Source organism: Pseudopodoces humilis, chromosome 25 (genome assembly GCF_049639895.1).
Source record: "Pseudopodoces humilis isolate 2021_Gansu_Grassland_sample_001 chromosome 25, ASM4963989v1, whole genome shotgun sequence".
NCBI lineage: Eukaryota > Metazoa > Chordata > Aves > Passeriformes > Paridae > Pseudopodoces > Pseudopodoces humilis.
In genome coordinates, this window is record NC_142224.1 from 6,638,777 (window position 1) to 6,653,960 (window position 15,184).

A 15,184-nucleotide genomic window follows, 5' to 3' on the forward strand; every position below is an offset into this window, starting at 1 on the left:
CAGGCATTGTGGTGTGATTCCCAAGCGTGCACAGTCCCGGTGAGATGGGTGGCCCGGTGGGTGCAAGTTTGGGTCCTTTTCCTTGAAGAGGGGAGACTAGAAGCAGGGGGACACGCACAGCCGGGCCCGGCCGGACAGCCTCCGGCCGCTCTGGGAGCGGCACCACCGGCCCCGCGGCTGCGCGCAGCAATCCCGCCCGGGGAAGGCGGGGACGGGGGCCCGGCGAGAGGGATGAGCGCTCGCAGCCGGGCTGGGGCCCGCCCCTGCGCCGCATGCGCTGCCCTGCGTGCCGGGGCCCAGGCTCAGAGCCGCACTGCAGAGTGGGCTGGACACGGCGGCAGCAGTGCTGTAGGTAAGGTGCAGCTGGGCCACATCCTCCGACCCTGCTGTGTACTGGAACGCTGGAGCCCAGCGTGGTGGACGCCCTCATGCCCCTGCTCTAGCTGCCTCTCTCGTAGCGCTGAGCACGGCTGATACAACATGGGGTGTCCCAGGGGCTGGCCGGGGACTGCCCTTTCCCTCCTGCTGCTGCTGCTACTCAGCCTCCTGGCGCTCTGCTTGGCAGGTGAGGCTGTGGTGGGTTCTGGTGCGTGACTCCGGGAGCAGGACCCCTGCCGCAGCTCTGATGTGCCGTGGGCTCTCTGGCAGCACTGGAGGAAGCGGACCCCACCACTGCCGGGCAGCCGCGAGCAGTGTGCACCCTGCAGGAGGGCGGGAGTCGTACCTTCACCTGCTGGGTTCCCCGGCCAGTGCCCGGTGCCACACTGGCCTGGTACCTCAGCGGTCAGAAACAGGAAGTCAACCTCTCGACTGCGGACACTGCCAGCATCCTCACCCTCACCGGCCAGCGATCTGACCACCAGCTCAACTGCTCCCTGACCAACCCGACCTCCAGTGAGACCTACAACACTTCCATCCTTCTCAATGTGCAGTGTAAGGTCTGCGGTGCTGGCCTGCTCCAGACTGGGATGTGGGGAGGGTGTGTGGGGCTCCCATCCAGCTCGGGCAGGACCATAACCTCCATCCATCACAGCCATAGCAGGGCACCTTGTCAGTCTTGTGCAAATGAGGTAGACAAGTGCTCCTGGACCCAGGCGAGACAAATCCTGCTCCTAGCTGTGTTGCTCCCCTTATCCCTCCTGCCCATCTCACTGCCTGTTTTTTACCTAGATAAGCCAGAAATCCTGCAGGAAGGCACCCACTACCAGCAGGTCAGGGGTGCTGGCCTTCTCCTGCTGCTCTTTGTGCTGGTGCAAACCAACCCACCTGCCAGCATCACCTGGGTGAACCAGGATGGGCATGTGATGGCCAACACCTCCAAGTTTCTCCTCCTGGGTGCCACAAGCTACCCAGGGCTGGCCAACCACTCTCTCCACATCCATCTCAGCTGCACCGCTGGAAACCTCTCCATCAGTGCAGCCGAGAGTGTGGGCATCACCACTGCCTCTCTCCTGCCCACAGGTAACTGTTGAGGGATAAGCATGGTGCAATGGCCCCGTGGAAGGATGCTGAGGGGTCTGTGCTGACCGTGCAGGTCTGCTGGATGCCCGTGTGGAGCTGCCTGTCCTGGGTGTTGCCATTGGAGCAGCCCTGGCCCTAGCCGCCCTGCTCAGCCTGGGCTCCTGTGCTGCCTGCCTGGCATGCCGCTTGCCCAAGCATGTGCGAGGTCTGGGGCAAGCAGGAGGGAACAGTCCACCCAGCCAACGCTCCCATTGCAGCAGCTCTGAGGCCCCGCAGGCCCAGGGTATACATCTGCCCCGCCAAACCCGGTCCCTGCCACCCAACCTGCGCCTCAGTGACCTTGCACAGGATGAAGGTAAAACCCTGATGTGCCAGTGCAGCAAGACACGTGAGGCCACCAGGTCATGCCTGAGTGAGGGACAGATGTCCTGGCTCTCATCCCTTTGCTTCCCTGCAGCTTCCCCCAAGGATGGAGGAGCTGGTGCTAGGGGGGAAGAGAGTGCCCTGCTGGGACTGGAAAACTCCCTGGTCCTCAGCAAGCTTGGTAAGGGGAGCAGGTGGGCAAAGAGCCCCAAAAGATGTGTTGTGAGACATGGAGATCTGTGGCTGCCCTAACAGGCGATGAGTTCTTTGTCCTGCAGGTTTTGTCCAGCTCCCGATGTCTGGGCGCATCTACAAAGTGCCCAGCATGAGCAGTGATGAGATCTGGCTGTGAGCTGCAGTGTGGTGCCAGTGAGCCAGGGCTGCCCGGCACCAGGTACGTACCAGCCCCTGGAGCCGAGCAGCTGAGGGTGCCAGCAAGGCCATGATGGGAAGCAGGAGCTAACCAGCCCCAGCTCCGTGCTGTGGTATGCGATGGAGGGCTTGGGAGCTGCGCTGTCAGCCAAGGCATGGTTTTATGTAGTCCATGAACTTTACCAATATTCTGTTACAATCCAAATGCATCAAAGCTGTTAATAGCCAGGCTCTAGCACTACCATTCCTCCTGGGGTAAAGCCAAGCACCAGCTTTGCTTTAACAGGTGTGTGACATGCTGCATGATCCTCTTTGCTCCTGTCCCTGCTGCTGTGGCAGACGGGTGGGAGGTCAGCAGGGCAGGGGCTTGGGAGAGCCGTCCCAACAGCAATAAACTGAATTCAAGCATCTGTGTGGTGCCGCACAGGTTATTTCTGACTGGCAGGAGCTAAGGGACTGTTACAAGAAAGGGGATTCAAAAATAAGGAGCAGAGGAGGTTCAAGATCTCCAGGTCAGAGCTTGCAACACCCTGAGCAGATATGAGTGTTGTGTCTGAGTGTGGAATTTATTCCTGTTGCTCCAGCCCTTGTAGCAGGTGCTCAAGGAGCCTCTGCTCTGCAGCACCTGTGGCACAGAAAGTCTGACACAGGGAAAAGCTGGTTTAATGCTGAACTCCTTGGGAACAAGTCAAAAATTGAGCCAGTATGTAGCTTCTGCAACAAATATGGTGAGTCAAGTCCTACTCCCTAACACAGAACAGTTCAGCAATGTTTCTAAGACCAGAGAGGCTTCTGATTTGCTGTGTGGTATCTCCCAACCTGCTCTGGGTCCATGTCAGTGTCCAGCAGCAGATGGTGATCCAGGAGATGAGGCTTTAATGTGAAGCATCAATTAAAGCTCAACACCTCTGACTCTGCTGCTTGTGAGGGTGGGTTGGATGGTGGGCTCCTGCCCTTCTGCCCATCAGCCAGGGGCTTGAAGTGCTGCAGGGAAAAGAACATGCTCATGCAAAGGTTTGACTCCCACTGCTCAGAGCACACACATGAATCTGAATGTGCTGGCCACACTGGCTCTGGGTTGTGTGCTCAGCAGTCAGCCCAAGAAGATGCATTCTGGCTTGCATTGGCCTGTTGAACAACATGGCACCTCAGCCCAGAGCGCAGCCTAGCTCCCTGTGTCAGGCAGAGGCACCAGGGAGAAGAGCAGCTAAGAACGTGTTCTCTGGGGCTCACCAGCCCTTTGCACACTCCCGTTGTCACCACAAAGCTGAATGTGAAGGGACCAGCTGTGTAGTGCTGTTAGCTGGACAAGCAGCACCTGGGTGGAGCCACATACCTGTGAGTTCTTGAACTCCAAGAACAGGGAGAAGAGGACATGCAGAGGGTGGATCCGGCTCTTGTAGACAGGGATGTCCAGAATGGCTGCGGGTGAGATCAGAAGCATGTGAGGGCACCTGGTCTGTACTGCCCCACACAGAGCATTGTCACGAAGGGCTGAGCTCCCCACTGCCCACCATCACCTGGGGCTCCACGCACCAAAGACTGCAGACCCCTGCAGTACAAGAGCCCACCTCCCACTGGAGCAGCAGGGAATGATCCCGACTGTTCAGGGCTGAGCCTGCAGCTAAAACTCTCTCAGTGAGAGTGCCAGGCCAGCATCACATTGAGTCAGCAGCACAGCCTCCCCAGCTCACCACAGATCATGTCGATGTATTCGGCAAGGTCACAGCTCATCTCTGCGGTCGGAAGACCCACCTGGAACAAACAGGGCTGTCAGATCTGCTCCCAGACCACAGGAGCCTTGGAGCATACAGAGGCCACTGGGACAGCAACTGGGAATTCCAGTGTTGGGCTGCTCCTCAACTTCTGCCAAGGGCAGAGTCGTGAGGAGGAGCAAGCCCAAGAGGACTGGGCTGTGGGATGGAGCAGGCACACAGCTTTCATGGCAGATGGTTTCTAAGACCATGCATTGAGCTAACAACTGGTCACCCAGTTGTTACAATATACCTTTCCCAGGAGCTCCTCAAATTCTGGTGACCATTCCTGCATCAGGGTCTCGATGTCAGGCATTGGCCTGCCAGGGAAGAGAAGAACATCAGCTTCAGGATCACACACAACCTTCCACTGCTACCATCAGGGCTCACCTGGAGTAATGGACTGTGGCAGGAGGTTTGCAGCGATGCAGTTCAGTAATACTTTCAATCCAGCTCTCAATGGCTTTGGGGTTCTTTTCTGCATTCTCCAAACTCTTCACTTTTATCTGCTGCTAAAACATAAATATAAACCTGGAAGTGTTTCATCGTGTTTTGGGGCTTTTTGGGAAAGCTACATCCACTCCTGGTGAACCAGGCCTTCTCTTTCCCAGCTACACTTCACCAACAGATTTCTGCAGGCAAAATGCCAACTAAAACTGGGTATGAACAACCAAAAGGAAATAAAGCATCATCTGAAGTGAACAAACCCAGAGTTTGTATCAAGATTTGACTGAAGCAAGGCTCAGATCCACTGCAGTTTAAAACTATGGATTAAAGCAAAAGGTCTGGTTTTGCTGCTTTTAAAGTCAAGTTCTCAGTTGTAAGACTGCTATGGTTTTACTATAGTAAGTGTGTAGCAAGTGACCTCCCTCTCCCTGACTCACTGTGATGTTGTGCTGCTTGGAGTTCTCTGTCAGCCAAAGGGAAAGCACGGTGGGATCTGACTGCTTGGTTGAGGGCTCATCCAGGACCAGCAGGCCAAGGTTGTCAGGCTTGCCATCGGGACGAGGAACCTGCAGGAGAACAGAGCCCTTTTCTCTGTGGAGTCCAGGGCAGGTTTGCACAGTGCCTTCCCGTGGGCTCTCTCAGATGCGCATTCTAAGCGTGGTGCTGCCTGAAAAGCAGTGTTGGAGAAGGAAAAATCCAGGCTTTGCCTCAAGTTACCTAAGTGCTGTTTGAGAGGTGACCAAACTATCAGTGTAGTTTTCCAGCTCTCCAGCCATCATGTCTGACAGAGCAGGGACAGACCAGACCCCAGGCTGTACAGCCTGGCTGCCTAGGTGCTCTGACCCTGCGTTCTGTCTCAGTCTGTGGGGCAGAACAGAGAGAGGAACCTGAAGAAACTGTACCTTTAGGAATGCATCAATATCTCCAACAGCAGGAATAAAGTCTGGAATAAAAGGCTGCAGCTTGTGCTCAATCTCTATTGTTTTGGGAGTGTACCTGGAAAAAAACACCACCACAGCATGGGTGACTGGAAACTGTGCTGCAATAATTGACACAAAAGAAAGCCATGAGCAGGCTAAGATTCTTCCATTCACCTCTTGATGTATTCAAAGAGATCTCTGATTTCAGAAGACACTTGCAGGTAGTCAAAATCTGCTGGATTGAAGTCACTTAAAAAAGGAAGAGAGTAGAGGGAAAAGATTAACTTGTGGCAAGTTCTGTACGACAGAAACCAGGCCCCAGTTGGGGCAGACAAATGTGGGAAGCTGAACCACCAGGCAGTAAGCCCTCTCTGGAAAACACTTCTTGCACAGGGAAAGCATTATTTGGCCTCGTTTTGCTTTGGACCTGCTTACCAAGAAAAGCACCTGAGTGGTGGACATCTGAGATCATTCAGTCCCACACAGGGCTGTCAAAAGGGGGCTAAGTTCTCTGCACAAAGGCAGCAATAGAACAGCAATTAGGGGGTCAGCAATAGTTTTGAAGTTCAAAACTATGGAGAAGAATTATGAGGATCTGAGTGACATGTTGGAGATGGTCCTTCCCTTTTCTGGACTTCTCCTGCCAGCCAGGCCTGGCTTAAACTTTGGATCATTCCCGCTGTACCTCTGCTGGGCACAGCAAACAAGCCCGGGACTGGTTCACCCCCCGGAGGAGCCACCACCCTGGAGCATCAGGGACGAGGAAACAGGAGTTGCCCGTCCCGATGCCCACGACTCCGCTCACCCTCGTGGGTCCAGGGGAAAGCAGTGGAGCCGACAGGGCCCGAAAGGCACCCAGCAGCGTTAGCCCCTGTCCCTCTGGCCAGGAACACCGCTCACCCCTCCAACGCGGCCCCCTGCTCCTCCGAGTCCTCCTCCGAGTCGCTCTCCGAAGAATCTTCCTCCGAGTCCTCATCGTCCTCGTCGTCATCCTCGCTGAAGGTGGCTGGGCCGGGGAGGTGTGCCGCTGCCTCCTCCTGGACGAGAGAACCGGGTGTCACGGCACATCACCGACTCTCACCGGGCCGTTCCCCGCTCCCGCTGCGCTCGTACCTTCCCTCCGCTGCCCCGATCGCCGCTCCCGCACTCGGCCGCTCCGACAGACACCCCGGGCCGACGGGAGTCCCGCAGGCGGCCCGCGCCCCCCGCCCGAGGCGAGCGGGCTCCGGGGTCGGTCTCAGGCAGCTCCAGGCTCTCGTCGTACGGCTGGTTCTCCACCGGGCGGGGCTGCGCCGAGAGGTAAAGTCAGGGGCGGCGCGGCCCGGAACGGCGCCCACATCCAACGCCCGCCCGCCGCGTCCTGCCGCTCTGTGTCCCGTGCCTGACCTCCGCCCGCTCCCCCGTGTCCCTTTCTGTCCCGCCGTATCCCCGGTGTCCCACCTCCGCCCGTCCCGCTTCCCGCCGCGCCGCCGCCGCCGTCCCCGTCGCCATGGCGACCCCGCCCGAGCGGCCCGGCTTCGCACGCCCCCTGGCGGCTGGGGGGTGCCACCTCCCGGCCCGCCCCGCCCCGCCCCCCCGTGACGCTATTTCCGGGTGCGGACGTGGCGCGTCGCCGCCATCTTGCGGGGCCGCCCGGGAACCGGAGAGAGCGGAGGGCCCGAGCGCGGATCCCGCCGCCGCCGCTATGGTAAGGGAAGGACGTATCCGCTGCGGGTAGCGCGGGGCTCTGGGCAGGCCTCGGGGCAGCCCTTCGGCCCGCCACGCCCGCCCGGCCTGTGCGCAGGCCGGTGCTGGAGCCCGCGGCCTGGTGGGACGGACCGCGGCGCTGCCGCCTCGGGTCGGGCCGGGGCCCTTGGGGGCGGCGGGGACGTTTTCTCTGGAGCCACGGTGGCGCCTCAGCACGGCCTGCTCTAAAGGGCATTCGGGGGCTCAGGTGTATCCGGGCGAGTGATGCCTGCCCGCTCCCCCGTGCGACTCTGTCTCAGGGTTGCTCCGGCTCATTTTGTCCATCTCGGCGGTGTTTGGGTCAGCACAGACCCGCACACGGCTCCGGCAGAGCTAAACTGTGCCCGAGGTGCGGCAGGGATCAGCGCTGCCACGTTCGAGGGTTTTGGATACTTTCTGTCCATAATAGCACTTGCGGATTTTTAAAGATTTGAAGTGCAGAACAAAATTATCCTGATAAAGGTAATTGACGTCTTTGAGAGAGAATTATAGGGAGGAAGTCTGGGTACACTAGGAGACGGAGAAAGTGCAGCTGGTGAGTGCCTTGCTGCCTTGTCGCTGTGATAACGCCTGCGAGCTGTCCGGGCGTCATCCAGGGACTGTGAGTGATAAGCAGGGCTTCGTTAACCTGGCTGTGCTGTGCGTGTGGCACTGGAGAGAGATGTTCCGTTTCACAGCGTTCCTGTGTGTAGTTGTTAGCTGGGACAGCCTGATAGAAAAGTCGATAACCTGGAGTCTCCCCTGATGCTCCCAGGGGTTGTTACACCTCGGCCTGTGTGAAATCGGGAATGGTGTTTGCCTGACAGAAGCAGGGAGACCTCTCAGGATTATGTTGGGACAGAATGTGAAACAGAGAGAGAGAGCAAAAGCAGAGATGTCTCTGATGTGGACGTAGTTCCTTTCCTTGTCACAGAGGAAGACTTAGGCTCTTGTTTGAGGAAGGGTGTGCAGGTGAAGTGTGGTGGGACGAGATGCTTTCCGTGAGCACGCAGCGGGAGGCCCTGCTCATGTGCTGCTCTCCTCCAGGTGCTGTTGGCAGCCGCCGTGTGCACAAAGGCAGGGAAGGCCATCGTGTCCCGGCAGTTTGTGGAGATGACTCGCACCCGCATCGAGGGGTTGCTGGCAGCATTCCCAAAACTGATGAACACAGGGAAGCAGCACACATTTGTGGAGACAGAGAGCGTGCGGTACGTCTACCAGCCCATGGAGAAGCTCTACATGGTGCTGATTACCACCAAAAACAGCAACATCCTGGAGGACCTGGAAACACTCCGACTCTTCTCTAGAGTGGTAAGGACTCATCACTCAGTAACATGCCTATAGCCCAGAACAGTGCTGTTGTGAGAGATCTGTTTCTGAACTGGTGCAGGAGCACTGCATGCCTCCGCTTGGTTGGTCTGTGTTCCAGAGCTTCCCTTCCTGACTGGATAGAAAGCTCTGAGCTTTTGGTGGTAGTTTTGAACTTCACATAAAAAAATCGTTAGTCATACTTTACCTGGTGAGACCAAAGGGCTGACTGTAATTTAGCATTAGGTATTCTTTGTACAGTGTGTGGTTGTTACAAGTGCAGCGCTGCTATGCAGGGATCTTGAAGCAGCAAGTTTGTCTTCACACAACCAAAGGATTTTCTGGAAATTCACTGGCCCCAGTATGCAGTTGGGTTCCTTCGAGTTAGTGTTTTAAGGAAGCTGAGAGGTTCTATAAGGATTTTAGTGTAGAGAAACTAACAATGGCAAAACTTCATCTTGTTTATTGACAGTGTAATGGTACGAAGAGCAGTGTAAAGGTGTGCTGGGCTTGGGAGGGTCTGGCACAGTTGCGACCTCTGGGATGGTAGAAATAAAGTGTTTGCACAGTGCTGTTTGTGGGTACTCCTTTAAAATGTTCTCCCCTTCTAGATCCCTGAATATTGTCGAGCTCTGGAAGAGAATGAGATCTCAGAGCACTGCTTTGACCTAATCTTTGCCTTTGATGAAATTGTCGCCCTGGGCTACCGCGAGAATGTAAATCTGGCGCAAATTCGGACCTTCACAGAGATGGACTCACATGAGGAAAAGGTGTTTCGGGCAGTCAGAGAGGTGAGCAGGGACACCTGCAATCTTGACACAAGGTGCCCTGTCTGGGAAACGCTACTTTTGCTATACAGAGGTTTTCCTCCACTTCGGTGGGGCCGTGCAATTATTTAGCTTTTCTGAGGGCTAAATGCCCATGTCTTGTTTATTTTTTCTTGGCCAGGGGTTTTTGGGCAACTGCACTTAGTTCCTGTGCAGGACAGGGCTGAGTTTGCAGAGCTCCATCAGCCTCTTATCTTTTCCTTCAGACACAGGAACGTGAAGCAAAAGCTGAGATGCGCCGTAAAGCGAAGGAGTTGCAGCAGGCCAGGAGGGATGCAGAGAGACATGGCAAGAAGGCACCAGGTTTTGGGGGCTTTGGCAGCTCGGCCGTGTCTGGAGGCGTGACAGCAATGATCACAGAGACCATCATTGAGACTGAGAAGCCCAAAGTGGCACCAGCGCCAGCCAGGTAGGGGGTACAGCAGGTGGCAGATGTTGGAGTCAATGTTGGCTCAAACCCCAAAGGGTCTATCAGGAGTTCCTCATCTGTGTAAATATTGAGGACCATTTGTGCCACATACCACAGTAGCACCCCATTGTCTCTTCGAATTCTTGGATGAACAATGGGCTTTCATTTTGTGTGAGAAAAAGAGGTCCCAGTTCCTCGTAATACATGGAACCACACCCAAATCTAAATTATAACTTGGTGACCTACACGAGGTGATCAGTTTCACATGTGTTCTCCCCCAAAAAGGCTGCCGAGTTGAATGCTGTGGTGTTGGGTTGGTCAAGTTACAGCATTTGAAGATAATAATCCAGGAAGGGGGAACCCATTGCTGTCAGCTGACCTTGAGATTATTACACGTTTTATTTAGGCCTTCAGGTCCCAGTAAAGCCTTGAAACTCGGTGCTAAAGGGAAGGAAGTGGACAACTTCGTGGACAAGCTGAAATCAGAAGGAGAAAATATCATTACTTCTGTAGGCAAGCGCTCTGCAGAAGCAGCCAAAGTTCTCACTCCTCCCATTAACATGGAGAGGTGAGTGCTGCCCTTGCTTTGGAAGCAGACTTCTCACAGCTCTCCCTGTGTGTGGTCTTGGGAGAGAGCTTCCCTGCCCTTCTTCAGTTTTTTCCTGTGTTTTCTTACCTTTTAATTATAAAAGATGGACAGAATGTGGGAAAGCATGTCAGTAAAAAAGCAGATAGCTAGTTTGGTTAGGCATCCTCTTAACTAAAATGGGCTGTCCGTCCATTGTTGAGCTGAGGTTGGGAATTTTCCTGTGCTTTTTTTCCCTGCACCATTTTCCCTGTTTCCCAGCCTTGTTGCTCCTCAATATGGCAGAGCTCACGGTTCGTTTTGCATGCAGCAATTCAGAACCTTTTAGTGCCCTGAGCTGGGCTGTGGTCTGTCAGATGTGATTTTATGACCAGGGTGTCAAGATGCTGCATCACTGCCATTTAACTGGGCTCCCATCCCTTGCAGACCCATATGCATGGATTCTCCTGCCCCTGAGTTCACTGTCAGAGCAGTATTAGCCCTCACTGTAGTAGCTGTGCTGTTGTTTGGGAGCCCCTGCTCAGTACATACAGCCTGTCTTTACTGAGCAATGATCTCTTTGCTGTCTGGGTGATACTGAATGTAGGACTTGAGCTTTTTTCTTCTATCTGTCTAGCGTGCACATGAAAATAGAGGAGAAAATCTCCTTGACTTGTGGCCGTGATGGAGGGTTGCAGAACATGGAGCTTCATGGCATGATCATGCTGCACATCTCTGATGAAAAGTTTGCACGTATTCGCCTGCATGTAGAAAATGAAGACAAGAGGGGAGTGCAGCTACAGGTAAAGCCTGTTTGGAGTCCCATGCTGTTGAACATGTTTTTGCTGCTTTCCAGGGGCAAAATAGTGGAAATACTCAAGTATGTTGCTGTCCTGTGTTCTCATCCAAGCCTTCTCAACAAATGCATTGGAAATGGGAGTAGTCAGTGCAGGTGCTAGCAGAAGTGCAGGGCCAGTCATGCTCAAGGGATTGAAGTTCACTGGAGAAATGTAATCTTGGTTGCCATTCTGCCCTTGGAGCCTTATCTGCCGAGCAGTGCACCTTGGTGTGCCAGGTGACCTCACTTGGACTCTGCAGCAGCCTGGTGTGTTGCTCAGTGCCTTTTGTGTGATGTCAGCTGCAGCTGTGGAGTGGAAATGGGATAACAAACTTCCTGCGCCAATGGAGAATGAACTTATTCTCTTGGAAGCTGTTTCCTTCTGAGGTTGCTTGTTCTGTCACTGCTCTACCTGGGATGATTGCTGGAGCACTTTGATGGTAGTCAGCAGTTGCAGCTCAGAAGGTTCTTGGGAGATCTCTCCTTTTCTCCCTCTTCATGTGACCTTACTGATCCCTGGAGGTGGTGCTGCTTAGACACACTCCGGCTCACTCCTCACTAGGGACTCATCTGTACATCGTCTCTGTCTGTAAGTCCACTTCCTTCCAGGACATCCCATGAGTGAACTGCTAACAGCCTTCCCACAGGTAGTGCTTCAGGTGGAAGATGAGACCAAACCCTTTGCTGATTCCTGTCTTTCTAGAGTAACTTGAACAGTGACTTGAAAAAATCCTCTGCTTCTAAAAAGCTGCTCACACTTGAGGTTGCGAGGAGTGTGTTTAAATGGAGTTTGGCCACTGACCCATAATGTGCATTAAGATTGCTGAGGGGAGACAGTGGTGTTACGGTGTTTTTCCCAACAGCATTAGATTCATTTTTCTTGAAATGCCTGCTGTAAACATTCAGGATGGTCTTTGATTTTAGTTGTTCTTTAGATATCAGCCTGCATCACTTGAGTCTCTAGTGCAGGTGCACATAAGAAAGACAATGGTGAGGATACTTCTTGTCAGATTAGCATTTCCTGGAAGGAGTCCCAGGTTGATAACCAGTTGTGCTCCAGATGGGCTTCTGAGCCAGGAGGAAACCTGATGTGTGATTTGTCAAAGCAAACACTGGAATGTGTAGGCCTATCTTAGTAGAAGCTGCATTACCTATGGTTCTATCCTTGGGCTTAGACCTACAGTCTGGGCACGTGTTCCTCTTTCAGACTCACCCAAATGTGGACAAGAAGCTCTTCACTACAGAGTCACAGATTGGTTTGAAGAACCCAGAGAAGTCATTCCCTATTAACAGTGACGTGGGCGTGCTGAAGTGGAGGTTGCAGACTACAGAAGAGTCCTTCATTCCATTGACAAGTGAGTGCAAGTCTGGGGGCTTGGGCAGGAGAAGCTGGTGGTTGTCCATGAGCTGCTGGTAGCCACCTTGCAGCAGCTGTGCTGCCTGGAGCCTGCCATGTTGTGAGACCTTGGAGATACTATGTGTGTCCATTGGATAGTGCTTGTCCTTGGCAGTGTGTATTTTCTGTAACACCTCAAGGAAAATAGAGAGCTATTAAAGTCAGCTTGAGGGTGACTTTGTTTTGAAGTGCATCATCTTGTGAAAGCCTGTTCCACATGAAAGGCCTGTGTGGTTCACATACTGTCTCTGTTTCTTCAGTTAACTGCTGGCCATCAGAGAGTGGGAACAGTTGCGATGTTAACATTGAATATGAGTTGCAAGAGGAGAGCCTAGAGCTGAATGATGTGATCATTACCATCCCTTTGCCGTAAGTAATACTCCTTATCCATGCAGCACTAAGTCCCATCACCTCCTTCCACTCCCTGTTTTATGGATCTGGCCAAGCCAACAGGTGTTAGAGGCGTTTCCTTAGCTCTGTGCAGGGAAGTTATTGTCACTTGTCATTGCCTGCTCTAGGTCTGGTGTTGGCGCCCCAGTGATTGGGGAGATTGATGGTGAATATCGCCACGACAGCCGGAGAAACCTCCTTGAGTGGTGCCTGCCGGTGATAGATGCCAAAAACAAGAGTGGTAGCCTGGAGTTCAGCATAGCAGGGCAGCCAAATGACTTCTTCCCAGTGCACGTCTCCTTCATCTCCAAAAAGAACTATTGCAACATACAGGTATGGTCACTGCTGATGCTCCACAGGTGGGATGTCGCCTTTGCTTCAGTTCCCCAGCTGGCTAACACTGGCCATGCTGCAGCTGCACCGTGCTGTCCCACTGGCCATGGCTAAAGGGTTGGCATTAACCTGCTTCGAAACAGCTGGATTCAGAAGCAGACAGCACTGGCACCTGACACTTCATGGAGTTTGCCTGAAGTTTCAGTTGTGTCTTGAAGTCTCTGAGTAATCATTAATTCCCCTCAGACTTTGTCGGAAAATCCATTGGCCTTGTAGCAAAAACACTGCTTGGCACACACCTGTCTGTCTCCACTGAGGTGTAGCCAGCGGCTGCCACTTTGGTCCTCAGTGGAGACACAGTTACCACAGAAAATCATTCTCCTCTTACAGGTTTTCTGGGAGCAAAGATTTCTGTTTCAGGGCTGAGTTGTGGTTTAAAAGCAGCAGATCTATTGTGCTGCTGTGGCCATCGTGGTGTTGGGAAGCATAGCATCGCTGCAGTAAGGGAGTGCTCTTCAATGCTGAGCTAACATTGCCTGTTGTTTCCACAGGTTACCAAAGTGACCCAGGTAGACGGGAACAGCCCTGTAAGGTTTTCCACTGAAACCACCTTCCTGGTGGACAAGTACGAAATCCTGTAATGCTAGACGTGGTGACGCGCAATGGAAGAAATTTTTAAATTAAAAAAACACGAGGCCGACGTTTATTCTGAATGTTGGGAACGCCACAGCCCCCTCTGCTAAGACATGTGGCTCTGTCTGCCATCTACAGTGCTCCTGGGTCACAGACATTTTTTGCAGAGAAGACGTGCTCGTGGGGAGAAAGGCCACTAATTTCTTTGGCAGATTTTTACCGACTGGCAAAAAAGCGAGATCTCTGCAAAGAGCCCGACTTTGACATGCTGCCCTCCCTCCTCCCCCCGAGATGCTCGGAGCTCAGCCCAGAGCTGACCAGACATCATTCTCTTCTCTCCTGAAGCATCACGTGCTGTTCCGTTGTTGGTGCTGCCATTTTAATTTCTCCTTGGCCTCTGGTTCTCCTGTGTGGGGCCACCTTCTGGTCCTGACCCTTCCATCTGGTGGAAGCTGAGCAAGCTGACCTTGGCCTCAGAGGTGTGGGGGTGGGTCATGGTGGGGGAATGGGGTGGGGAAGAGGGACCCAGGGGTTCAGTCCTTTTGCTCCACACAGTTATTGCAGTTCCTCCAACTCTGCTGTGTGTGGCAATGGCCCGGCTCCAGGTGGTCTGGTTCCTGCTGCAGCAGGGAGAGCGTCCAAAGGGGGACTGTGTCCTCTCTGTCTTCCACAGCTGTTCTCAGGCCAGGCTTTGGAGGAAGTTTAGTTAGGTTAGAACCAGCTGTATATGCTCTGCAAGGCTGTTTTGGTGTCTAGGGAGGCTGAGGGCTTTTCCTGCCTGGGTGAAAGGAGCTGTGGGGCCTGGTTGACTTGGCGTGCATGTCTCAAACCAGTATTGGTTCAGCACTGGCAGGTGTGGGAGAAGGAAATGCTGGTTACCAGCTAATGTGGCGGCTGATCTGAGCCATTTCTGCTACGACAGCCTCACTAGCATTATTTGCCTCATCTCAAGAGACCTGTGCTCCCCTCACAACTCATCTCACCTGCTTGGCTGGGGCCTGTCGTGAGTGTTGCCCGCCCCTGGGCACACACCTCACCTCTGCAGCTAGAGGGCCCAAGTGCAGGTGGAAGGCAATGGCCCTAAAAGTGCGTGTACTGTGCTCTGTGAGAGACAGCCAGCCTGTCATGGGCCCCTGGGGTCCTCTGCCAAAGAAGTTCGTGGTCTCTCCTCTGCTGGCAGCACCTGAGAGGAAATCAACCCTGGTCCTGTCCTGAGAGGGTAAGTGCTCTCCACTAGCAAAGTAGTCAATGAATCCCATTAACCCAGTCCTGTTCCAGAGCTGCTTGTCTGTATGATTTTTAAAATGGAGTCAAAGTTAGTTCAAGCATCCCAGGAGGTTGTTTTTTTTCTTACATTCATTGGAGGGTGATATTTAAACCGAGCCGAGGTCCCCACTTTTTGTAACCCTGTATGATCCTGGCCTAGGGAATAGAGCACATTCCAGTGTACACAGAGAATTCTGA

The 15,184-nt window shown here is 53.8% G+C and overlaps 3 protein-coding genes across 11 annotated transcripts; 2 read left to right on the forward strand and 1 right to left on the reverse strand.

Annotated features, from left to right (window-relative positions):
• Nucleotides 1-101: 101 nt before the first annotated feature.
• On the forward strand, nucleotides 102-2,604 carry TMEM25 (transmembrane protein 25). 8 transcript variants are annotated; one of them, XM_088066874.1, is made up of 7 exons: nucleotides 102-352; nucleotides 495-565; nucleotides 649-933; nucleotides 1,171-1,461; nucleotides 1,535-1,816; nucleotides 1,919-2,005; nucleotides 2,103-2,604. In XM_088066874.1, exons 1-7 carry the CDS (start codon nucleotides 273-275, stop codon nucleotides 2,174-2,176), a joined length of 1,170 nt encoding a protein of 389 aa, XP_087923000.1. In that variant the 5' UTR covers nucleotides 102-272; the 3' UTR covers nucleotides 2,177-2,604. The 8 variants fall into 8 exon arrangements, with proteins under 8 accessions (XP_087923000.1, XP_087922997.1, XP_087922999.1 ...); XM_088066871.1 differs by having other exon boundaries at nucleotides 649-1,461; XM_088066873.1 differs by having other exon boundaries at nucleotides 1,535-2,005.
• Nucleotides 2,605-2,838: 234 nt separating this feature from the next.
• IFT46 (intraflagellar transport 46) lies at nucleotides 2,839-6,819 on the reverse strand. 2 transcript variants are annotated; one of them, XM_088066876.1, is made up of 11 exons: nucleotides 6,758-6,819; nucleotides 6,431-6,604; nucleotides 6,218-6,354; nucleotides 5,492-5,566; nucleotides 5,300-5,393; nucleotides 4,835-4,963; nucleotides 4,341-4,459; nucleotides 4,204-4,270; nucleotides 3,891-3,951; nucleotides 3,533-3,618; nucleotides 2,839-3,180 (listed from the first exon to the last, which is right to left on the reverse strand). In XM_088066876.1, exons 1-11 carry the CDS (start codon nucleotides 6,806-6,808, stop codon nucleotides 3,085-3,087), a joined length of 1,089 nt encoding a protein of 362 aa, XP_087923002.1. In that variant the 5' UTR covers nucleotides 6,809-6,819; the 3' UTR covers nucleotides 2,839-3,084. The 2 variants fall into 2 exon arrangements, with proteins under 2 accessions (XP_087923002.1, XP_087923001.1); XM_088066875.1 differs by having other exon boundaries at nucleotides 4,341-4,462.
• A 100-nt stretch (nucleotides 6,820-6,919) lies between these two features.
• Nucleotides 6,920-14,191, forward strand: ARCN1 (archain 1 coat protein complex I subunit delta). Its single transcript, XM_005531095.2, has 10 exons — nucleotides 6,920-7,004; nucleotides 8,069-8,332; nucleotides 8,941-9,120; nucleotides 9,363-9,565; nucleotides 9,972-10,133; nucleotides 10,768-10,933; nucleotides 12,176-12,323; nucleotides 12,625-12,733; nucleotides 12,883-13,087; nucleotides 13,639-14,191. The coding sequence occupies exons 1-10, from the start codon at nucleotides 7,002-7,004 to the stop codon at nucleotides 13,726-13,728; spliced, it is 1,530 nt and encodes a 509-aa protein (XP_005531152.1). The 5' UTR covers nucleotides 6,920-7,001; the 3' UTR covers nucleotides 13,729-14,191.
• Nucleotides 14,192-15,184: the final 993 nt, after the last annotated feature.